This window comes from Lytechinus pictus, chromosome 17 (assembly GCF_037042905.1).
Source record: "Lytechinus pictus isolate F3 Inbred chromosome 17, Lp3.0, whole genome shotgun sequence".
Taxonomy (NCBI): Eukaryota; Metazoa; Echinodermata; class Echinoidea; order Temnopleuroida; family Toxopneustidae; genus Lytechinus; species Lytechinus pictus.
The window spans coordinates 21,253,617-21,280,145 of NC_087261.1; the positions used below are offsets into that span (position 1 = coordinate 21,253,617).

General features: G+C 35.1%; 2 protein-coding genes across 2 annotated transcripts in view; one reads left to right on the forward strand and one right to left on the reverse strand.

The window, feature by feature from the left end:
- The window catches only part of LOC129280123 (annexin-B12-like), a 27,674-nt gene extending 15,026 nt beyond the window's left edge, over positions 1 to 12,648 (forward strand). Inside the window, exons 7-13 of the mRNA XM_064112592.1 lie at positions 304 to 337; positions 852 to 931; positions 1,412 to 1,480; positions 2,430 to 2,531; positions 4,545 to 4,623; positions 8,578 to 8,693; positions 9,335 to 12,648. Coding sequence (XP_063968662.1) covers positions 304 to 337; positions 852 to 931; positions 1,412 to 1,480; positions 2,430 to 2,531; positions 4,545 to 4,623; positions 8,578 to 8,693; positions 9,335 to 9,457 — 603 coding nt within the window. The 3' untranslated portion in view covers positions 9,458 to 12,648. The remainder of the gene's footprint in view (positions 1 to 303; positions 338 to 851; positions 932 to 1,411; positions 1,481 to 2,429; positions 2,532 to 4,544; positions 4,624 to 8,577; positions 8,694 to 9,334) is intronic.
- Positions 12,649 to 13,723: 1,075 nt separating this feature from the next.
- The window catches only part of LOC129280122 (regulator of MON1-CCZ1 complex-like), a 36,368-nt gene continuing 23,562 nt past the window's right edge, over positions 13,724 to 26,529 (reverse strand). The window contains exons 15-20 of the mRNA XM_064111879.1: positions 26,345 to 26,467; positions 22,158 to 22,235; positions 21,173 to 21,346; positions 20,298 to 20,523; positions 18,353 to 18,575; positions 13,724 to 14,922 (exon numbers count right to left, since the gene is read on the reverse strand). Coding sequence (XP_063967949.1) covers positions 18,502 to 18,575; positions 20,298 to 20,523; positions 21,173 to 21,346; positions 22,158 to 22,235; positions 26,345 to 26,467 — 675 coding nt within the window. The 3' untranslated portion in view covers positions 13,724 to 14,922; positions 18,353 to 18,501. The remainder of the gene's footprint in view (positions 14,923 to 18,352; positions 18,576 to 20,297; positions 20,524 to 21,172; positions 21,347 to 22,157; positions 22,236 to 26,344; positions 26,468 to 26,529) is intronic.

Consider the following 26,529-nt stretch of genomic DNA (forward strand, 5'->3'; position numbering starts at 1 on the left):
GGGGGAGCGGGTCTTTGGACATCAGATAGTAGGTTATAGGAGAGGTACGTTTCAAGGTACCAGTCTTTTAACGATTAATCTTCTCGATCCCCAACAGCTGTAATTATCAAGTTTCCTTCAATGTTGTTGTTGTTATTGTTGGTTAAATAAAAAACAAAGATTAGTTTGTTGTTGTTGATAGAGGGAACACTTTTAACGCGCTCTTTGTTACATGGCATCGCTTGACCTTGTTGATGTGTTGTTTGTTTATTTCTTTGTTTCAATCATAATATTCTTGACATTTTTATCTCTTTATATTCACAGGAGGTTGATGCCATTGTACAGGCGTATAGAGAAGGTAAAATGCAAAATCTTTATTTCTTTAAAATGTTAAGCATATTTATTAATTTATTCATTTTTCACACAACGCTATGAACAAGCCATTCCGTCCGTTATGACTAAATGATTGTAAAATATAATTATTGGTGTAAAAAAATGTACTTCTCCCGAACAACACATTGTCTGAAATATCATGAAATATAAACAAAAATATGAATTCAGACATATTCATTTATGACTTCCCTCACGACAGCTTCTTCTTGCTTTAGTTCTCTTCTTTTTTTCTACTGACTCACTTGAATCACCAAATATGCCCCCCCCCCCTATTTTGCTCAAGGGCATTGCATTTTCTACTCTTTATCACGTTTGTAATCATTATCAGTCGTATCGAGCACATAAAAAATGCTATTTTTAATTCAATTCGATTTAATTTATTTATTTCCATATTCAAATAGGACAATATGGAAAAAAATAGGATTAATAACACTATTATTTATTATAATAATATTATATATTTGTATATATATTTTTAGAATATGATCACAATCTTGAAGAGGAGATTGAGAAAGAAATGAGCGGAGTATTCAAGGGTATACTAGTTCGTCTGGTCACAGTAAGTATATATTTGCATGATGTTGTAATGTTGGTTATTGAGATTCTATCGAAAATTGATGTAGTTGTTATTTCAAATCAAATCAGTCGAATTCAATTCATGAAAAAGAAGAAGAAAAGTAGAAGAAAATTACAAAAAATCGAATCCCATGTAATCTCATGTAATTCTCCAATCATTTTTCAAGTTTATTTGATATATCGTTTTTATTATTATCATTATTATTGTTGTTGATGGTGTTCTTATCATTATTACTGTTATTATCATTATCATTATTATCATTATCATCATCATCATAAACATGATCATTATTATTAACATCATCATCATCTTTATCACTATCCCCATTACCAAAATCATCATCATCAACATCATCACACCATCATCATCACTAAAACAATGGGTGGGGAGAAAACTATATAGACATTACCGAAGACATAATATTTAAATAAATGTTTAATTACGATTGTGTTTCCTGTACAGGGGAAACGCAGTACGCATCGAAAAGTCGATGTCCCCCAAAGGAACAAAGATTTAGAATACCTCAGAAATGTAAGTAGAAATAGATCTGATAAGATGTCTTCCCTCCTCCTTTTCTTCCTTCCTTCCTTCCTTCCTTCCTTCCTTCCTTCCTTCCTTCCTTCCTCCCTCCCTCCCTCCCTCCCTCCCTCCCTCCCTCCCTCCCTCCCTCCCTCCCTCCCTCCCTCCCTCCCTCCCTCCCTCCCTCCCTCCCTCCCTCCCTCCCTCCCTCCCTCCCTCCCTCCCTCCCTCCCTCCCTCCCTCCCTCCCTCCCTCCCTCCTTCCTTCCTTCCTTCCTTCCTTCCTTCCTTCCTTCCAACATTTGGCATGTTAAGTCATTTCAAGTACTGACCCTGACCATAAATTATAACTGGCAGTACTTCAGGGGTGGAGCTTAACATAAAACAAAACTATTTTTCAAAAAAAAAAAAAAAAAAAGATAGATTTTGTATTTGCCCACCAGTGCAGAAGAAGGTGATTGAATTACAATCATCAAAGTTCCTAATAATGCTAGAGGGGCGCACGGATCAATCACCGCCCGAAATAATTGTACCATGGAGGTAAAACTACCTCCAATATTGCACCCACTTTGATTTCGACATGTGCAAAAGAAACTCACACGATGAACCCCCCCCCCCCCCCATGAAGTCGCCGCTTCTGACCACGACCAATATGAAACCCTGAAACCCTACGAACAGTCACCAATTAGATAGGCATCGGTACCAATCCGTAGCAGCCATATGATTATGTGAAGTGCAAAATTATGGGAGTTTTATATATATATGTATATATATTTTCCTTTTTTACTTAGTAAGTAAAAAGTTCACAGATAGCCCTTTTGATGACGCGTTTGGGCCATTAAGCAATGACGCAAGTTTCTTCGTTGAAACATACTTGAATAAATATTCTCCTTCATGATTATGGTATATAAAATGTGAACTTAAATATCTTTGCCATTAATAATCGTCTGTCTCTTATTTAGAATACCGAAGAACGTTTGCAATCAGCTGATGATAACGTCATTAGGATCTTCGGTAATTCTAGTTTACCGCAACTGTCTTCCATTTTCCTCAATTTTGACAAGGTAAGTAGAGAAAATGGATATTGTAAAATAAAAATACGTGGGTTTAAACAAGCTTTATATACAGTGTCTCAGAAAAAAAAAGGAATATGTTTTCTCTCAAACGGATGTTAGAATAATTTTCCTATATTCATTGATATTAAATTGTCACTAAATAGAATAAAGTGATTTTTTTGTTTTGTATTGTTTTTTGTTCTTTGTATGTTTTATTGAAACAGATTACCATATTTACATGATTACAAGAAGAAGTTATGTTAATCCAGCGATTATTAGAGTTACTGGAAATAAACCAGTTAGTGAAGTAGACATCAATAGACGAATAATGTCTAGATAAACTGATCTGCTATTGTCAACTATAGGATTAAGATTCCATGACATTTGCTCCGGCGACAATTGCTCCGCTGCAAACTCTACACATTAATGAAATGACCAACTTCAACCCTGGATTTAACACTATACCCTATCCCTAAACCTACGACATAAAACCATATTGCAACCCTAACCCTATATCTTAGATGAAATAAAGCCCGGGGCAATTGTCGCCGGAGCAATTGTCGTGTCAACTGGATTAAACCAAGCGTGGGATGAGACCAAACGTTAACAAAAACAGAGTGTGATACTCTCAGTTTTCTTCTTTTTTTTTAGGACACACTGTATTCACAATGTTCTTAATATGTTGATATTGCCATTACCATTCGCAATCCACCACAGCTTCCTTCATGACGAATATGTTGATATCTATATATAAACACTTGTTTTTAACATATCTGCCATCGTAGATAGCTATCACAATAGGAGCTGATTTAGATGATATATATTATTATACTCGTTATCATTGTGTTTCGAAATATTAAGCATAAATGCAAAATGTTTTCTCTTTGCATTTAATGGAAACTGTCCACGTGAATATTGCAGGACTCCATTGTACATCACGCATAACAATGTCATTTTAGCCATAACGTATATAGTTATGTTATAACATCGACATATTTTTACTTTGATTTGCATGGCATTAAAGAGGTTTAAAATTGCAATATATTCTCAACTATCATTAAAGGGGTACTCCAGGCTGATCAGAAGTAAATATGATTAAACAGAAAGAAAAATCAGACAGACAAAACACTGAAAAATTGATCAAAATCGGACAAGAAATAACAAAGTTATGACACTTTAAAGTTTTGCATTTTCCGGTGAAACAGTCTAGGCATGTTTTTATGAATATTCAATGAGCAAATTGATGATGTCATATCCCCACTTGTTCTTTTGTATTTTATTATATGAAATTAGATTTATTCGAAAATTTTCCTCCAAGAACTAAAAAAATGGATTGACAACTGATTTAGTGCATTAGATATTCATTGCTGCAACTTATTTCATTAGAAGGGAGACATATTATTCACACATGTATCAAATAATGAAACAATTATGATTTCATGTAATAACATAAGAAAAAGGTAAGTGGGGATGTGACATCATCAGCCCACCTAATAAATATTCATGACGATGTGCATATAACTGTTTTCACAAAATATTGATAAAATTAAAAATTCAATAACTTCGTTATTTGGTATCCGAGTTTGATTACATTTTCAGCATTTTGCTCTGTGAATTTTACTCTATTTATTCAGATATAAATATTTTCAACCGGGAGCACCCCTTTAACCAAAATGAACAATATGCCATATACTCGTATTTTGAGGAGGATGACTACATATTTCCATGCCTCATTTACCTTTATATTTAGAGTTTCCTTTCTTAAAAAACAAAACAAAGAAAGAAGGGTTCAATAGGCAAGTACACAAAAAAAAAACAATTTAACTCATTATCAAAATCTTTTAGGGGGGCAGCTGCGCAGCCACGGACGGTAGAATATAGCCATTCTGACCGTTAACATGGTTAATGATATCATGTCCTTCCAGTGACCACCATTAAAATAACCTCGCACTGGAAATAGTTGAAAATGCAAATATGTCTACCCGACTAATGAGAGATGTTGTCCCGTTGTCATGGTTACAGGCTGGAGGTTGTACGCTGCAAGAGTTCATCAGAAACAGTGATATGGAGGCGCATAGCAAGGAAGCATTCAGTGTAATGGGTAAGATTATGTATTTTACTGAAGCGGGGGGGGGGGGGTGGTTGGGTCGAGATGATGGTAATAAATACATGTACGGAAATAGTAGTATATTTCTTCTTCTTTCTTAATCGCTCTCTTATTTTTCTTTTTCACTTTTTCCTCCTCGGTCATTCTTTTTTCTATTAGATTTTAACCTTATATCTCCTCCTCCTCCTCTTCAACCTTCTCCTACTGCTTCTCATCCTCGAGCTTTTTTCTTCTTCCTCTTCTCCCTTTTTTATTTTTCTTCTGTCTTCTTTTTTCTTCTTCTTCTTCTTTTCCTTCTCCTCCTAATTCTCCTCCTCCTTAATCTTTTACCATGATTACTATACTACAAGCACTACTACTAGTTATATTTATACTTCATGTCCTTAACAGCTATCAAAATGACATTTGTCATTATTTTGAACCATTGAACCAAATGCCAATTACAATTATAGAACAAATGGGTTTAGCCCTGATAGAAAAGAGGTCAACGAGGGTAACACGACACCTTTGTGTGTGTTTTTTTTTTTTTTTTTTTTTTTTTTTTACTATACTCTCTCCACGAAGAACATTCCATTTCATCTTTAAAAGGAAAATCCACCCCAACAAAAAAATGATTTGAATGAAAAGATAAAAATCAAACAACCTCAACGCTAAAAACTACATCCAAATTGGATGTCAAATACTCGAGTTATGGCATTTTAAAGCATCACTTAATTTCACAAAACAGTCATATGCAAACCCCAGTGGGTATGCAAATGAGGAAACCCATAACGTCTCCGACTCCGTTTCTTTTCTATATTTTACTTATTATAATGTGAAACAAAGATTGAGTCCTCTCTGAATTCTGAATCATCATGTGGCATTTTTGTTGTTGCATGTATTGTGATCAGGGGCGGAAATCTCTCCCAAAAGGTAGGGGGGACACAGGGGCGGATCCAGCCTTCGCCAATAGGGGGGGGGGGGCGGAAATTTGTTTCAGCCATATTTTCCCCGATCGGCAGCTCGAAGATGATTTGTGTTTGTTTCTTTGAAGGGGTAGTCCTCATTAGTCACTTGTTAGCTTTATTCTTATAAATTCATAAAATTTATCATAATCCTTATTTATATGATGCGAGCGCGAAGCGCGAGCTAATTTTTTGGAAATTGTATGTATTTTTTCCTAAAATTTGAACATTCTGGGCAATGTTTGTTATCCTGAAAAAATGTGTATGCAACTTAATAATTACTACAACGCAAAGCGCGAGCAGAAATGAACTGATGGAAGATACCTGTTAAAGACTGCGTGCAGTTAGCATTTAACAATCAAACAATGCGAGCGCGAGCTGATTTTTTTTGACATTTTCACCTAAAGAATGGAAATTCTAAGCACTATTTGTAACTCAAGCAGAATAGGTATATAAGTAGACAATTGATGATAGCGCGAAGCGCGAGCGGAAAATTTTGAGATTTAGTCCTATAATATTTACTGAACGAGACACTCTATTCATGTTTTGTAAATCATAAAAAGGATGAGTATTAATAATGCGAGCGCAAAGCGCGAGCAGAAAAATTGTATATACGTTTTGAACTGGTACCTGTTAAGGACTGCTTGCACTTAGCCATGAAGGCGTTACATATTTCAACAATCAAAAAATGCGAGCGCGAAGCGCGAGCTGAAAAATATTGAAAATTTCTAAAGAAAGAATGGAAAATTTTAATCAATTTTTGTAATCGTGAACAGGATAGCTATATAATTCAACAATTGATGCGAGCGCGAAGCGCGAGCAGAAAAAAAAATCGAGATTTAGACCTAAAAAGGGGCCACTCTGTTCATGTTTTTTAAACAGCCATAGGCTGATCGAGGGCATTTTACCGTGTTTAAATAAAATAAATAAATCAAAATCAATGTTTTGTAAATCATGAAAAGGATGAGTAATAGGGGGTCTTCCTACATTAATAATGCGAGCACAAAATTTTTGATATTGTGATCTGAAACTGGATAATGATTTAAATAGAGAACAAGTTGAGTATTTGAATAAACATGCGCGCGTGTTTCATATTTAGACATATAATCTAGGCATTCTAAATACATCTTTAATCATGAAAATCATGACATTTTAATATTCCGATCTGAAAAAAAGAGTCAATTACAGCTTTATATTTCAATCACTTTGTAGGAAATTGTAAGGTGGATATGGATCTCACTTAAAAAAAAGAGCTAAAATTTTCATTATTATTACTTTGAGTTTTGACATAGGAACGGGACATCCTTACGACATGTCATGATCTTCCTATTCCTCTTGCTAAGCGCGAGATGAAACAAAAGGGACAATTCAATTATTAAATTAATATCATATTTATTAATGCCTAATGAGGGCGCGAAATCTGATGATATTATGGCATAAAAACTGGACATTTCCCTTTTGTAATTATGAATGGGATGCATCAGTTAATATATTTTTAACCATTAATGCGAGCGCTAATCGCAAGCTAAAAGTGTTGATAAACTGTCATGAAAAGGGGATTTTAAGTAGTTTGTTGTATAATCAATATTGAAACATACATAACTCGCCAATCAGAATGCCAGCGTGCAGCACTAGCTGATACGTCTTGACAATCAGACCTGAAAAGGGATATTTTGAAAACTTTATGGAATACACGAAAATAATACGTACCTGATAAATCAAAATTTGGGAGCGCGCAGCGCAAGCAGCAAATGTTGATAAAATTATTCAGACCATAAAACTGATATTTTTACAGAGCACTTTTTAAAAATCAATTTGTAAATCACACAAAATAATGAAAGTTCGATTTCCGAGGTGAAATATGTTTTGTATATTGACTTCCAAACTTGATATTTGAGCTCCATATTGAATTGGATATTGGATCCGCCTATGGGGACAAGGGGCGGAAAGGTTAATCATCCCAAAAGTACGGTCATCTCGTCCCAAAATACATGTTTTATTTCGATTTAGAATGATGTATTTCTTACCATCATAAAAGACAAAAAATAGTAGGGGGGACATTTGATATTGTGTCCCCCCTACTATTTTGAGTAGGGGGGACACGTCCCCCCTGTCCCCCCTGGGATTTCCGCCTATGATTGTGATTTACCAAAGAGTCTTGTTACTGCCAGATCTGCAAAACTGAAATATTTCACAAATGAATTTAAACGATAAAATACAAAAGAAATAGTGAATGGGTGACATTACCGGCTATCTCGTATTAGTGTGTTGTGAATAAAACTGTTTTGTGAAAAATAGGCGAAATTCTATAATATCACATCTTATCATTCTACATCCGATTTTAATGTGTTTTCAGTGATAATCCCGTTTTATTTTTTTCAATTCAATTCAATTTTATTGTAACAGTGCATACCAGCCCAAAGGCTGTATGGTGCTTTTTCCCTCTTTTTTTTTTTACATTTTGCTGCATTCTAGATGTACAAATACATAATATGCATTTGTACATCTAGAATACAGAATATATATTATATCTTCTGTACGTTTCCTGAAAATAAAAGTACAAAACCATTTCACATGTTACTATATAGCTCAGGATAAAACAGTCGAAATACAGATGCACGAGAAAAAAAAATTATTTGTGATGGAATTGGCATTTAAAGCAGATACGAACCAATAGCGCCATCTCGAGTCCTCAACTACTCATACCTGGCCAGTTTCCTGATCCATAATGCTAGTATAGTCTAGTAAATTAGACCCACTTGAATGATAACATGCTAATTAACTCCTCAGTACATTTATACCGCAATAATTATGTTACCAAGTAGCAAAACAATTACTTTTCCTCTCAAATTTTTTACAAATGAAATTATAGGTCAATATATTCTCTGTAGTATTACTAGATATCGTATATTTTAAGACTATGTATTAATAACACACAGTCAACGAGAGACCACACAGAGTTCACTCCCCATTTAATTTATCACATCGTCTGCTCTCTTTACAGTGAAAAGTGTGTACAATCGGACCGGGTTCTATGCTGATCAGCTCCACATGGCTATCAAAGACATTAGCTCAGGCAGTGAGGACAGGCTCATGAGAATTGTCATCTCAAGATCAGAGGTATATCTATTTTAAGTGCTTTTGTCGTTTATTTTTATTTATTTACTCGCTCCTTAATTCATCTATTTATTTTATGTCCATGTATGTGCGTATTTATTTTACTTATTTATTATTTGTTCATTTATTTATTCATTTATTTACTAACTCTTAAGTAATTCACTGATTCGATAATTTCTAAGATTGATTGATAGATGTATGCAGTGTAGAATCTGACTTGGAAACCAAGAAGTTAGCGTTCCATACTATCAGTTTTGTCTATTTACCATTTGGTCTCCTCTACAGTCAGTCTAATACCCACATGGGCCATATGTTCCAAAGAGTTGCGATTGATCCGATCAACCATAACTGGCTAAATTGCAATTTGGTGAAATTTGGGAAAAAAAAAACTGGTTTTAAACGAAATAGAGGCCATTTGGTAAGACGAAACAAAACGTAGATAGAAACAAGTGTACAGTATAGTAGGCCAAGCAGTAAGTCACATATTTTTCTGTTGTATGAATATCGTGATAGGGGGGGGGGGGTGCCTTTGAATAACCAGTTCAACTTTTGTGTCAGCTTCAAGGCTAAATTAGTTGTTGAACTTATTTTTAATTTTTTATTTCATGAGTCTATAACCTAATCATTCTCATTTTTCCCCCCAGATCGACTTGGAAAATATAAAGGACTTCTTCCAAAGCGCGTACAGCCACACACTCACCGATTTTGTTTACGACGACACGAGCGGCGACTACAGAAACCTGCTGCTTCGATTGGTCGGCATGTAGACTTCATTGTAATCAAGAGACGTTAGGTTTAATACTAGGCTATCTCAGAGGGAGCTTTGTTTGGGGTTTTGCATACATTCGCATGTTGTTTTTGTTGGTTCATTTCTTCTTCCAGTATCCTTAGCTAGTAATTGAATTGTATTTGATTTCCTACATTTCACCTTTCTTTTCTCCACAAATAACACATTTTCCACTCTTTCTAGCTTGTACACTGCAAAAACTCTGGTGTTGAATTAACACCAGTGCGGAATCTATATATGTCCACACCAGAGAAGTGTTAAACAACACCAGTTTTGGTCTAACACCAGATAGGTGTTTATACAACACTAATTAGTGTTAAAACAGCATCGGTTTGATTCCAAACTGGTGTTGTTCCAATACTTCTCTGGTTTGGACATATATAGATTTTGGGCTGGTGTTAAATCAACACCGGAGTTTTTGCAGTGTAAACATTAGATTTGTTGTTTCCCTCCCCTTCCTATCCATGTATTTCTACTCTTTGCTACTGTATTTTTTTTTGTATTTCATTGCTATAAAATCCCTCCGAAGAATTTACAATAGGGAAACAGCTCTCTACCTGTTGGTGAAATATGCATTTTTGTGTCATGGAGAATTGTTTTGTCTATATGAAATTTATCATATATATTTTTCCCATTTTTCATTCATTCAATATAAAAAGAAACAGCAGTACACAGTACATTATTAGAATAAGAGGTAAACTTACATGTATGCTTTAAACTAGAGCTTAAAATGACAATACCTCCCCGCCCTCATAGCAAAAATAGTTTCTGATGGATTTCGATATCATGGCCTGCAACCCAACATGCAACAATAAGTCCCCCAAGATGAATTTTGAGATTATTGAGCTTGAAAGGGCACATCCTAAACTTTAAAATAACCTGACAAAATTGAACAACAAGAAAAACCCACACAGTACTTGATTGGATGTAGACAAAATTCACCGAGAACTCCAAAGAATAAGGCGAAAACAAGGTTTGAAGTTTGGGGTGAACTCAAGCATGAGCTCTCCCACTGTGCATTCACAGATGAACTTCCATGCAGTCCAGAAGAAAAATGATGTCGAAGAAACTCTTGTCTCGACAGTCTTGTCTTTTCACACCACATTTGCTCCTGCGACATTTGCTGTGGACTAAATATCTCAGAGGGCATTGGGTTAGAGTAAGGATTGTAATACATTGTACATGTAGAGTTTCTGTTTCAGGAATAATGTAAAGATAAGGATTCGAACTTATTTAGTTTTTGGGGGTTAGGTTTTATGTTTGGCTTAACGTGTAGATTTTCCACAATTGTCGCCGGAGCAAATGTCCTGGAACCTGTCTTTTATAACACTCTACAACTTCAAATTTGACATAATGAAGACCAAATTATTGTTTTACATACATGTATGTAGCTATTTAAAGAGAACCTTCCCTGGTGATTTATTGTTGGATTTAGGGTGACTGGTCACTTTGAAAAGAAAAACTTACTGGGTAATGGCCAATGTTTTCAACTAAATATGCATGCAATTATCATCGTCATTATTCCACCAATCAAGTTATCTGCTTTTCCTCTCTCAAACCCACCATGTTCACCTTAAATTTGACTCGAATGACTCCTATAGATATATCACACATGAACTGTGGCTGAATTTTGTACATAATCATAATTATCTTTTTAATATATAATAATATTTACAGACCATAAGTATATATTTATACATGTATATAAGTTATACAAATCACATCTCTCAATTTGCCTTTATAATGGGAAATGTTACAAAATGGGGCTATTTTCAAGCAAATCAATTTTATTCTTCGTAAATTCAAACAGTATTGCCATGATGTAATTCAACAATGAATATTCTTAATTCATAACTTAAAGTATGAATAGCAGACGTAACGCGGTAAGAACACATTAGTAGTTTGTATTGAATCACAAATAATGCATATTTTCAAGTGTCTAGATATAAAAATCAGGAAAAATGCATACATCTTTTGTAATAAGCATGACACAAAAAGGGTCCAATCTTTAAGGAGAATCCCACCCTGGCATCAAGATCATTTCAATAAAAGCCAAAAGAAAAATGAAATGATGAAGATTCTATAAAATCCATCAAAGAATATCAGTGGTATTTTTTTTATTTACTCCACACAAATTAGGAGACTGTTTTTCAGTCAATAAGGCTTTCCCACCATTGCCATATATCTCCGGTAAAGCTTTTCCCGATCTGCGCTCAAAGGTTTCAAAGATTGAGAAACAAGGTTCTAACAGTCCAATGATGATATGGGGAACTGTCCGCATGTGATGCCACAAATTAAAAAACTGGATTGTCACCAAACTTTCACAAATACATTTTATCATTTCTTTTTTTTTTAATCAAAATGAACTTGATGGTAGAGTGAACTTCTTCTTTAATGCTGCATACGGCAATCAATTAAATGACAATGAGATTAATGAAACATTGAGATTATAAATTTGAATAACTTGTGTCATATTTGTACAGGATACTTTTGGATTATTTCTTGCTAAATGCTTAAACTTTTTATGAATTGTTTTATTTTTTTAATCTTAAGTTTAGAAAAATTAGCTCTTACTCGTATAATGTACCGGTATACAGTGTGCAGATAGGATCGATGACCCTTTAAGTTTTACGTATATTGGTGTCCCGATAGAAGCGGCGGTCTTAATCGTTGATTACATGTAGCGATCGTATCAGATCAGTCGTGGCAATCATATTGACCACAGAAAAAAATTGAATGGTTCACACATTTTTTAGATCAGCTACGAAAGGCAAGTTGTGGCGTTCGTAACGGATCGTACGACAGTAAGAAGAAGGTATGACTCATTTCTCATTCTGTTTCTTTTGTGTCGTCACAATTAGTTTATGCGTGTTTATTCGCATGACTAGGCAAAAGAAGATATGTCAATAATTTCATTTTTCAGTTGCAGTGTTGCACGTTCAAGTTGCAAACTTGACTGAATGACAATTTCTACACCTGTAAGTGTCATCTCATAAAATTATAAAATGAATTGTTAATTGCGAATAGGGAAGATAGAAACAATAGAGGTATGCATAAGCAGAACAATGTTTGTCTAAAAATATCCTATTAATCTTGCTGTTATATTTTTAAAAGCTCACTAATAGGCACACAAATATTCACCACACGCGTGCACCAAAAGCCACATGCATTTTTTTTCAAAAAAAAAATCATATCCGTGTCACTAATTAAGTCATGTGATTTTGAATGACCGATCAGTTGATTTTTTATAAATCCCAGAGTTAGTAAATAGAAAAACAATCCAAATTAAGTCAATCATAATTTCTGGCACGAATGAGTTATCTGCTGATGTTAGCAATAATAGGTAGATGGGCAATTCCATGAAATAACCCACCTTTTCACGTCCGACCCACGTTTTTCTCCATTTTTACTTCGCTTCAAAAACTTTTAGAGAAATGATGGTTTCAGAGCATTCTAACCGTTCATAAATATGAGCTAAAAACATAAATAAATTTGTTGTTCCATGAGATTCCACAAATTCCACACTTTAATAGAATGACCAACTTAAACCCTGGGTTTAACACTATATCCAACCCTAAACCAAACATAAAACCATATTGCAACCCCAAAACCCTTATCAAACATCTTAGACAAAATAAAGCCCGGAGCAATTGTCGCCAGAGCAAATGTCGGGTCCCCTAAATTGTGTCATTAAGGTACATGTACTGTACAGGTAACTCCACCTTATTAAAGGAGAATGAAACATTTGGAACAAGATAGCTTGTGTGAAAACAGAAAAATCAAAGAAACAGATCAACGAAAGTTTGAGAAAAATATTGCAATCACTAAAATGCTATGGAAATCCTCAAATTGGCAATACGAAAAAGATGTGTGATGTCACTTGTGAACAACTCTTCCCATTACTTTAGTATATATTTCACTTAAATTGCCTCTTTTATCACATCTATCGGTAGATCATGTGTTCTTTCTATAGGAGGGCATGTAATACAGATTTTTGAATACATCATGGATAAAGAGTTTGTATCACCACAAGAAAAAGCAAAAAGAGACATTTTGGGGGTATTTTAGAGTCCATCAAAGGGAAAGTTGTTCACATAATATTATGACATCACACATCCTTGTCGCATTGCCAATGGGAGGATCTCCATAGCATTAGTGATTGTAATATTCAAATGCTCATAACTTTCTCATTATTTGTCCGATTTTTCTCAAACTTTTTTTGTTCTTATTCTTTGATTTTTCTGTTTCGACATAAGCCTACTTATTCCAAAGGTTTCATTCCCCTTTAAAGTCAAATCTGTCGGAAACACAGAGATGTGTTCCACTTGGAAGAAAATTGACTTACAAAAGATAACATATGTCTAGCATTGGCTGGTCTAAAATATAGCTTATAATACTTCAATTATTTGACTTTCAAAACGTTGACTTTGCAGCGATGAATGTACTTCATACATAGACAGTCGGACGTTTCATTACTTATGGAATTGCCCGGGTGAATTTGGGGACCACTTTGTGTAGTGAACAATACTGAAATAGATCAACTATATTCTCATGTACAGATATCACAGATTTCTTCTTTTAAAGGCTCTTGACAAGCCTCGTATATATATATATATACTCTTGATTAATAAAATATATGTAATGTAACCTCAATGGGAGCCTCACTTTTTTTCGAAAAAAAAATGAAATCTTGAATGTGATTTTCAAATTTTCCACCTACCGATTTTTGTAGCTTTCTACGATGTGTATATACACTGTAGAGGAGGTAAAATGTTTAAGAAATAAGACTAAGATCAAATTGCTACTAACATTAGATGCAAAGTTGTCTTCTAGTATTTGTTTCTCTTGACCAATTTGTAAATGAATGCGGACATAATTGAAATACTGAGTTTAAAATGTTTTGTCTTTGTTAATACTGGATGTATAGAGAAAGAAAATAAAACCCAGCTTTCCTCTCATTTTTTGAGAAAAAACAAATCAGTTAGTTAGATTGGCATCACTAGAAAATTCCCTTGAATATTCAGCTTTTGAACGATCTCGGATTAAGTTTTCAGGAGTATGCATCAATGAAAAGCAATGTTTAAAAAATACTATGCAAAATTACAGTCAGTTTCCTTGCATGCCAAACAGATTGGCAACAATCAACACTCAAAGCAAGAAAGCAATGGAAAAGACAAAACCTTGCTCCCATTCATTATCTGTACATTGTCTGTTTACTGAAAAAAAAAGGTTATTTCAATAAAAAAGAATAGATAAGATAATATTTTAAGAATTTATTGCAAAAAATGATATTGTTTTCTGGATGGAATGGTGAAAAGGCATCATTATCTACTGCACTGTGCAGAGGCACACACTTGCAATGTTCCTTATTCTGTATGCAGTGGAAGTCCTTGACCAGCTATTTTGTAGTCCTTAAAGGAGGATGAAACTCTTGGAGCAAGTTATCTTTTGTGAAATAAGAAAAATCAAAGAATAAGATCAACAAAAGTTTGAGTAAAATAGGACTAGCAATAGAAGAGTTATGAGCATTTGAATGTCGAGATCACTAATGCTATGGAGATCCTCCCATTGGCAATGCGACCAAGATATATGATGTCACAGATGAACAACTCTCCCCTTTTGGACACTGAAAATATACCCAAAAACATCTCTTTTTGCTCATTCTAATCATATGACAAACGATTCATCAATGATATAATGTTGTGAAACCTCTGTACTTGTCCTCTCATAAAGAGAACACCTCACCTTGTGATAGACTCTATAAAAGTGAGAATATAAGTGAAATAAGTACTAAAGTAATGAGGGAGTTGTACGTGTGTGACATCACAGATCTTGGTCGCATTGCCAATGGGAGGATCTACATGGCATTAGTGATCTCAATATTCAAATGCTCATAACTTTCTTATTATTCATTCAATCTTCCTCAAACTTTCAACAATATGTTTCTTTGATTTTTCTCTTTGATATGGATTCAGCTGGTTTCAAGGGTTTCGTTCTCCTTTAAAAAAATAAAGCAATGCAATTCAGTGATCCTCTAAATTCATTAAAACCCAATCAGGGTACCATTCGAATGCTTCTAAGTATTTCAGGTGATTTTGATTCTATTTGCAATCATTTTTCTTATGAAAGGGTAGAAAAAGTGGTTTATTTCCAATTGTATATCTGTGAAGTAGCTGAATGGTGTGTACCTATGGATTTTACATGGATTGTGCTAATAAACACTCTTTGATATTTCTTCAGGAATAAAACGTGTCTTCTGTCTTCATTGCGCAGGTCTTGACTCTATGAAATCTGAAAATACGTGTGTAATCTTTATAAACACAATGGACCGATTTCTGACGTCAGGTTTAACTTAGACCACGGTCTAACTCTGTGCTAAAATTATGGAAAGTCAAAAATGTCAAAAATTTCCTTACATTGTATGTTCATTACTGTGCTATTTTCTAACATGTCATGGTGAAGAAAGCTATGTTATGCATCCTTTCGAAACATTTAAGAATGATTTGAGAGAAAAATAAGCTGTTACATTGAAATTCTACTGTTAGAGATTTATGCCACTATTGGCTATCCATAGTTAAACCACGACTATAAACAAGAGTTTGAATTAAACCCGACGTCAGAATGTGGACCAATGGTAGGTATTACACTCCCGTCCCCCCCAAAAAAAAAAAAAAAAAAAAAGACAAAAAGAAAATCAAAGTGGTGATCAGTTCTGCATGCATGTTTATGATTTTGGGTGTATGAAAATACATTTGTTTTCTTATAATAAAACACATAAAGATATAGTGAGTGGATGATGTCATCAGTTCCCTCAATTGCATACAGACAGAGATAAGCATATAACTGTATTGTAAAATTAAGCAAAACTTTAAAATGTAAAAAACCTTCTTACTTTACATCCAAATTTGATGAAATCTTCAGTGTTAAGTTCGACTGAATCTTCTCTTTTTATTCAAATCAGCTTCTTGTTCGGGCGGGCTTGCCTTTTAAATAATATGGAACAAGCATGTGTGTATTAGTGACTGCCTGAGTGGGGGCTGGACATGGCATTCTTGTAGTTTGTCATTGTTTTAACAACAAAAACGTGTGCCTTTTGAATGATTGATATAGTCCAGTGCGCACAAAATCTGTACTATCACAGACATTATAAAGACATTCGCTTCAATAAGGTTGTCATTTGCCAGAAGAAACCAAATTTAAATTGACAAAACGTAGCACATTTTCGCCAATATAAGAACTGGGGAATGTTTGAAAGAGATTGAAGTGTGTCTTAAGAGTTGCACTTAAATTTCAGCTGAGTGCGGTATATAACGAATCACCAAATTGGTTGGATCATGTGCACGGGTCGCACATTACTGCGTATCAATCAATCAAACTACGCATTAAACAACATGTGCACCAAGTAACACTAACTGTTTGTGAACTACCATCTGGTGTTTCACAAAGGCTTAAGTACGACTTTAGAGTTGCACTTAAATGCTGACTTGTACATGATATGTAACGCGCGATCTTATTGACAGATACATGTACACTTTTTCATGGCACGATCTGTCCAATGCAATCATGCCTCTTATACCACACGTCATTACACATTTAAGTGCGACTCTAAGTCACACTTAACTGTTTGTGAAACACCCTCTTGGTCTCTAACTGTTACTAGTGGGTTTTCGCCCAGCGTCGTACGACGCTATCTACGACGTAGAACGATCTCTTTGTTCGTGCGTCCGTCGCGCTCAACTCTCGCTTGTAAGCAGTTTCGCAAATCGCTGAACGCGGCCGGATCGACCGGCTGGCATGGTTGGCATGTAATGTTGACACGCCAACATGTGCATTGTATATGTTCCTACTATGTGCACACAACTGGCAGTGCCATGTGTCTTGCAGTCGCGTCGTCGACCGAGCCATGCAACGGCTTTTCAATCATATTTCAATAATCATACTCGTTTAAACTTCTACTGTAACATTTTGAAATTATACTTAGCTTGATTTTAGTATAATTGAAATGTTACTCACCGAAAAACTCGCATTCGAGTCCATGTTTTGAAGCTTTCAGCTATCAGTGTAGTCAGAGTAGAGTACAACATGTGCATGCACGCGATGGGCGAATGTGTTTACATCGATCGGCTCAGCTTGCTCGCTCTACAAGCGATCTGATTGGCTGTTGACGGCTGTTGACAAATCCTACGTTCTAATGCGGACGCCCGCTAATTTGCGGAAGAACCGTCCGTGATTTGAGCTCAAGAACGCTCGGGCCTCTGTTTCCATGAAAGTTGGCGATTTTTGCACACGTACGTTCTACGTCGTACGACGCTGGGCGAAAACCCACTACTATCATGTCAGAGAGGACGATGTTCATGAAAGCGTCCCACGCTTGCCTTCATCAGTCTACCATGGATGGTACTTAAGATTGATCAAAAACTCTGAAAGTCATCCAGAATGACCCTTTTCCTACATGAAAAGGTGTCTTCTACAGACAAAATAATGAATTCAGACTTGAGTCTGAAAAGCGGCATCCCTGGGCCCTGTCTTACAAAGAGCTACGATTGATCCGATCAATCACAACTATGGATGGCCAGCAACGTCACCATATAAAATGCATGTTTGATCAAAATATTTTCCAGCTATGATATATATTCATGCATTCATTGTTTTCTTGAAAATTCACTGTGCTTCTCTTCACATTCAAAGGACATTGTGCAAAATTTTTCGTCCAAAAAATTATGGTATGGATGGATTTCCATAGAGTTACGATTGATCGGATCAATCATAACTCTTTGTAAGACGGGGCCCTGGTCTACCTGAGTATCCGGGTCTTGCAGACATACGTCAATCAATATTATTATTATCAATCAGACATGATCACATGTATCTTCACCTGAAACCGACCTTGATCGTCATAACTCCGCTAACTGGGTACACTTGCGATACCTTCACCATCAAAACCCAAGGTGGCTAACAGCAAGCATCAACCACGGCCTTGGTTTAAGTAGAATTCATCATCCTTACATCGTAGGGCGCCCTCTATCATTGGATAGGCACGAAGCTCTCGTAGCCAAACTTCTGCTCAAAGACATGCACAAACTTTTCGCAGTGTTCACCTGGAGAGTGGAATAGAAAAATGGAAAATTTAAACAAATAATAAAAAGAGGTGATCGGCATTTCAAGGTATGTCGCTGCTTTTCATTTCAGAGAATCACATTTGTTGTTTTGAGCTTGCTCAAAACATGGATAGTAGATTTTTGCACTCGACTGCAAGTAAATTTTTGGTCTCCAAGCCATCACAAATCTTGAAATTAATGGCAATTTTGCAATGAATCACTGGTCAGCTTTTAATATCAAGTATACTAAATGGCCCGTATTCTGAAGACAGGTTTAACTTAGACCATGGTCTAACTCTGTGCTAAAATTATGGGGAGCCCAAAATTCAAAAATTCTGTTTCTATTGTATATTTCTTATGTTTCATATTCTGCTTTCATAATGAAGAAAAATACTTGAAAATACTTAATTTATCATTCCCAGACAATTATGAACAATTTGGGTGTCATATGAGTTAATAGATTGGATGTGTACTGTTAGGAATTTGTGCCCCAATTGGCTCTCCATAGATAAACCACAATATTAAACCATGGTTTAATTTAAACCCGAGTTCAGAATACGGGCCAGTATAACAGGTATACCAGTAATTAATTTGCTTTTGTTAAAATTGATCTATAACTCGCAATTGATCCTAAATATATTTTTTTGCAACACCCCCCCTACGACGGATGAATGGCTGAACGTATCCAACATTTATGACTGCCATTGTCAGACCAAGAATATACTATGCACCTAACGACATGTACCAGAATTTCAAATGCCTCTTGACCTTTGACCTTGTGACCAAAACAGATCTAATCACATCGTTTATCACATACTTGTATGCACACATGAGCCAAGAGTTAGTCATAGATTTACAGGCATTTACATGACATGTTGTCAGTGGGCTGTTAAAATTTTGTACATAGTACTTCAAAAGTCAAAAAAAAATGAGGACAGTCCAGGAAAACTCATATTTCAGAGTTATGACATAAGAGGCTGTATCTTTTTTTTTTTCTCTAGAAATAGTTGTCTACAGGAATAAGGAGACAGTTTCCAGACATACAAGGTAGCTGCCATTGCCGCAATTCTACAATTCATTTCTTTGCGGTGTCCTCACAATTTGTAAATTTTGAGATACAAAGTTTTAAAGTGATTGTTTCACTTTGTTGTGATTTAAAAATTGTCATTTTGATTCTTGGAAATGGGCTAAACATCAGGCTAATAGAGTAAAAAGACCAGTTCAAAAGTTTAAGAGTATCATATCTACAGGAACTATTTGAAAATTTGGAGATGAAACCAAAGTTTGAAAAAAATCAAGGAGGGTTAGTTTCAATGACCGTGTGTATAGAGCGAATACGTACAACACATGAACTCAACATGACCTACGTACAGTGCGTACAATGTACCTCGAATACACAGTGTAGATAGCTAATATTACTCTGTGCATAAGAGTTACACACAACAGAAGGCAGTCAACACAGCCAACAGACTGATTGAATTTGAGAAAACTGGGCATAAGCTAAACGCGTCTCGGAGACGGTTATCAATATCAGGCTAATGAATTGGTATTCCTGTCAAATTATAATCTTTCGTCCTATATTGTGGTGTGTTTCAGGGTTTTTGAGGAAAAATACTAGTGCTCATAGCCATATTTCATCTTAGTTTGATTTTTTTTTATTTGGCTGGTCACAAAGTGCAGCAATCCCATTAACAGTTCACTGACAATGTATAACTATCATACCTGGAGCAAACATAGGGTTTCCCCTCATTCTCAGGTTCCGTTGCTCAAAGAACTTGAAGACAGTGTAGAAAAGCATATCATCATCCGCATTCAGTGCTGCCTCAAGGAACTTTCTTGATGAAGCGTTCTCCGCTCCTCCAACACTCCGTAAGAACCTGAGAGCCGCTAAGATCTGGTTCTTGGATAGGAGCACCTCAATGATCTCCTCGTTGGCCGTTGTTAATCTCTGCAAGAGAAAATCAAGGGAAGTTTTATAACGAAAGCTGTCAGCGCCAACTAATTTGTCAGCTCCGACATCTACAATACTCTAAGTCAGAGACCGGTGCCTCTCGGCCAACCAAAACCCAGGATATCACTGAACTTATCAAATCTGACAACTGAAACATACTCCATTGCATGCCATTATTAGGAACAATCTCAAGTCCTCAGTTTTCCCATTTCTACAATGCCAATTGTGTTCTCCAGAGTTTGAAACATCAACCATTTACAATCATCATAAATATACCTTTAGCATATCCAATGCCATTAGGAAAGAAGGTGAATATAACTATCTATAGAGATCTACAGCCACCTACATGTACAGCCCTCTACAACTATCTACAACCATCTAAAACCATCAGAAATATACTTTCAACATATCCAGTGACAGTTGGTATGTAGGCGGAAAACAGCTCTCGAGAGCTCTACTGAACCATCTACAACCCCAACAACCATCCACAACCATCAACAACCACCTACAACAATCCACAAACATATACAACCATCTAAAACCATTCACAACCACCTACAACTATCTTCAACCATCAACAATCCTCTTTACCAATCTACAACCATCTACATTTACTTACAGCCATCTTAAACCATCAGAAACATACCTTCAGCATATCCAGTGCTAGTTGATAAGCAGGCGGATAGCAGCTCTCTAGAGAAAGAAGAAGACACGCTATGGGCTTGGAGTCACTCAAGACATGATATTGAAGAAACTGGTGTAGTTGATAGAAGCAGTTGTGATGGACAAGGGTGTTTATTACCAGTTCATACAGGAAGTGCTGTAAAGGAATAAAAGATGAACATTGAATTTAAGAATCAGTTCCAAGATTCAAGATTTAAAAAGAAAACATTTATGTATGTACTTTAGAAACTCACCACTCACAGCGACCACTTGTACAGTGGAGGTCAAAAGTTAGTGAACCCCACCAGAAAATGAACATATATTTAAAGTTCTGCCATGTTCTTAGATATTCAATTGTGAAGTCAGGTAATGAAATTCAATAAAGTTTGCTTCGCTGGGCATTGTAGTGTTGTTGCCTACATTCAACACTCAGAACAGGAGTGCATTTTGTGGTGGGGTTCACTAACTTTTAAACACATCTGTACTTAAAAAAAGTACATGTAGCTTTATAAGTGTTTTAATAAAAACCAGAGAAAATAAAGAAAGACATTAAGGTTTGAAGAAGATCCATCAATGAATAAAAGTTATGAATTTGTAAAGCTTTGAACTTGTGAAGCAGCCGCCCCATGTTTTATGTAATATGAATTTTACACATCTGTTCATGATGACTAAAAATATTTTTCTTAGAGAAGAAAAATGATGCGACTGATGAAATAATGAATGTATAATATCATTCTAAATTTTTCAGAGAAAACAACATTTTATGGAATTTATATCACATAATCAATGGGGAAGCTGCTTGCATGTGATGTCACAAAACCAAAACTTTTAAAATCCATAATTCTGTTATTTTTGAGGTATTGTAAAAAAAACTTTCACCAAAACCAGTGCTCTTCTTTTATTTTTCTGCTTTCATTAAAACCAACTTCATCCCAGGGTGAACTTCCCCTATTGTGTTTGATAATTACCTGAACTGGGATTTGGTACTGGTTGAGAGAGCGGATGTATTCCACCAATACTGCTACCAAGAACTTGTGGTTTGAATCCTGTCAACAAGAAAATGAAAATAAACATTGACAATTTATTACTTGTCTTGCAAACTAATTAGACCACTCAACTTCCACCACCACCACCACCACCACCACCACCACCACCACCACTACCACTACCACTACCACTACCACTACCACTACTACTACTACTACTACTACTACTACTACTACTACTACTACTACACCTACACCTACTACTACTACTACTACTACTACTACTACTACTACTACTACTACTACTACTACTATTACTACTAGCAATAATAATAATAAAAATGATAATAATAATAACAATAATGATAATACTAATCACTACAATCAATTGTAGAAATCAACCCAAAGTCTTATTGGACCCTGTGCATTATCCTGCTGCTTTCAAGGACAAAGTAGGAATAGACCATGGGCCTTTTCACACGTGAATCTTGAATCATCATTGTAATGATGATTGCTATTGTAATCGTGACTGTGATTAGCATTTGTGATTCTAATCATGTTCTTGTTTGGTTTCACACGTGCTAAATATTCGTCACTAGCCTTATTTTTACTGGAATCATCATTCAAATTACGATTTTTTCACCATGTGAAAGGGCGGCATGACGGATGAGACCAAATGGAAAGTAGATGAAGCGGATCTAAACCAATCAGTAATCTACCATCAATTGTAGCATGAAAAAAAAGTTACACAGCTCCATTTAAAGATGTATCTGAATGTTATTCATGGACAGGAAATGAATTATCTGGCAGTGCTGCACAAAAAATATACATCAAGGCCCGTATTCTGAAGTCGGGTTTAACTTAAACTCAGGTTTAAAGTTGTGGTTTAAGTATGGATAGCCAATTGTTACATAAATCACTAAAAGTAGAGATATCATTTTTCAGCTCATTTGACTCTCAAATCATTCATAATTGTCTAGGAAGTTTAAATAGATGATTGTCTTCACCATTGAAGAATCAGGAAAGAGCATAGTAAATATAAGAAACATACAACTTAATAAAAATTTTGACACTTTTGGCTTCCCATTATTTTAGCACAGAGTTAGACCATGGTCTAAGTTAAACCCGACTTCACAATATGGGCCCAAGAGTCTAAAGGAACAACTAATAACAGCTAAAATTCACAAAGGAGAATTCCTCTCAAGGGCAACATTTTCAACATACATGAAACAGAGTATAAAATCAAGCACAAATATGTACAAGTACATATACCGTGTTTCGCATGTCCGAAATAAAAACTCATAATTTATTTTCTTAAATATGACTGTGTATACATGTATGTACCATGTTAATTCTTTCCAATAGATTGGTAATATAAAGTGCAGGAATAACATTATGTGTATTCTCCCTATTTTTTTACACCAAAATATTGCATTAAAAAATAAAAGGTAATGAAAAATGTTAATCATGTTCTTTTGCTGTACCTATCTTATTGCACAGGGAGCTTATTCATGCGGTGTATGTAGTGCCAATGCAAGCTTATCTCCTTTTCATGCAAAATTATTATTTAATAGGATAGCATCAGTAGACGTGTATGCCTTGTTTTTTTTCACCACCCCCCCCCCTCCCCCACCACCTCCTAAAAAAATAACAACAAATTATGTTGTTTTTTATCAATATGAAACTACATGTCCAGGAGTTTACATCTATATTACTCTTTAGGTAATTGATAGAAACTTTAACAAATATAGAAGAAAAAAAACTGTCAATTTAATAAAAGTGGGTGCTTAAATGAAATGAGGAAAAAACAACCATTTATTATAACATTTATTAAGAATGACAAAAAGTACATATAGCACCCTTTATCAAACACTACAAATAATCTATAATTAGAAACAATGATCAGTGAACTAAAGGCACCAGGACAGCAGTTTGACTAAAAATACAGAATATCATTCTACTAAAAAAAAATAAAAGGAAGTTCAACCTTTAAAAGAAATTAATGCTAATAACAAATGCTACAACACAGAAGACAGAAAGTAAATCAAATAAAATTGACATTGGTCACACAACTTTAAAGACATTTAAAAGGGCCAAAAAGTCACAAATCATGAGTGGAAAAATGAATCTTACAGGATTTGCAAAAGCCTCATTAAATTGCACCTTGTAGTCTGCCTGTCAGGCAAGCCTGCTGGATTTGCATGACTTATGCAATTAAAATTTCAACAGCACAAATTTGACCGAACTCAAGATCAGCATTTACTTTGGGTTGTCGAGGTTCTCAGCAATTCTGAGTTCTAGACTCCTTTCTAATACAGGTCTCATGATTGTTCAACCCTAACAAACATCCTGTACTATTCTTATTACGTATGTTCCAAAGGATGATTTAGAACTTTGGCACCCAAAGTAAATGATCCTGAGTTTGGTAAAATTTGATCGTTGTAATTTGTTATCGCATTAGTTCAACGGGCTTACATGATGGACAGAATATCATGTGCAAGTACATGTAAATAATTCTGTTTGATTCAATTTCCCCATCATTCAGGACTTTCATGTCCCTTTAAATTCTGCATATATACTACATATATACAGAGTAAAGTCTAGAGCAACTGCATTAGATCGAGTGCTGTGGTGGATAAACACTTACCTTCATTCTAGCCTTTATGGAAACGATTCCAAAATGAAAATGAGAGATCATCATTTAATAAAATGTACATATGTAGAGAAAAAGAAAATTTCTAAAAAGAAATATTGCCCATTCCCGAGGAACTTTTCAAAATCAATATATGAAGAAAACTAGCATTGAAGAATAATATTTCAAATTTCATTCAATATAGGCATTTACTTCCTTGATTTCTTTATTTGTCATATTATTTTGTTTTTTATTCATTTTGAGTAATTGTACTTTGTTTTAAGAATCACTTCACCTGACAGGCTATGATCATACAAATTAAACTTGCATCTTGAATAATCTTGTTGGATACAACAGAAAATAATTAATTAACACAGAAACAAATTTAGCTAGAGCTAACTACGGAGAAACAAAAAAACTTTCACACAAAAACACTCCTGACAAATTGGCTAAAATTGCAGTGGAGTGAAAAAAGAAGAAGATGCAACCAAAATCATATTGAGGTATTTGGATTACATGAAATAAGAAGAAAATGAGATAACAAGACATCAAACAGAATTTCATTGAGAGTCTCTGATTGAAACATTTTTTTTTACTTTTCAACAAATATTTCTTCTTTTATGTTGTATCTTTTATAAATGCCTTGATGTGAATGATTAGCCTTCGGAAATGTTATTGAACTGAAGTGATCTTTTTTTTATTTGAAGGGGTTTACATATCTGAACAGATCATATTCAATTCAATGGAGCGAATGAACTAATCAGAATTTAATATGAAATTGCAATGAATGAATTTAAGAATGGAATAAACACAAAAGTGACATTCGGGGAGGGGGGGTCAATAAATGTACATGTATGTACATGAAATGACCCGGGGTTGGGGGGTTGATACATGAATGTATTTGAAATGAGCAGGGCAGTATTTTCCAAAGCTGTCCTTAACTCTTAATGTGCCATTCACTGTAATCAGCGAGTGCCACTTTTTTTTTTTTTTAAAGAGTCTATATTCAAATGTTTTATTTATGAAAAAAGGGAATCACTCAAGAGACAATAATGTTAAACCTCTTGACCATAAGCTGAACTGAACAATGGAATCACTCATGCATGCAATGCACTCCTCAAAATGCAATAGGCATAACAATAGCTGTATGACCATTGCACGAAAATGTGTTCGTGGCACTCCAGTGGATGCACAGATATGTATTCATGGCACATTAAGGGTTAAAGTTAAGAATATCATGAATGGCTAGTGAACATTTCTTGTTCAAGATCGTATTATTGAAAATATAACATCCAATCTTTTTAGATTAAAATTTAATAAGATAAAAAGTATTTGCATGAACGTTTGCTATTTATCCAGATTTGATTTTTATCAAAAAAAAGTCACCCCCATTTGGTTATGACAAGATTAAATTGGTATATCTCAATTGTGCAAGAAAGGATCATGAGTTATGTATGTATTATATAAGACCAGTTTAATGAAATGGCTCTTACAATTTAATCACGCCAGCATAATTTTTTTTGTTCATAATACTCACTTTCCTTTCAGCTACTGGTGTGAGTACATGGGTGTACATGTCGGACTGTTCGATGACGACCCTCGTCCCTGATGAAACCCTCGCTGCGGATTGGCTGTTCTTGGGCGAGGACGTTTCTTCTGCCTGTAAAATCAATCACATTTTACACAAAGGTTCTAATTGTGATCAAAATTGTGGCTCAGTGG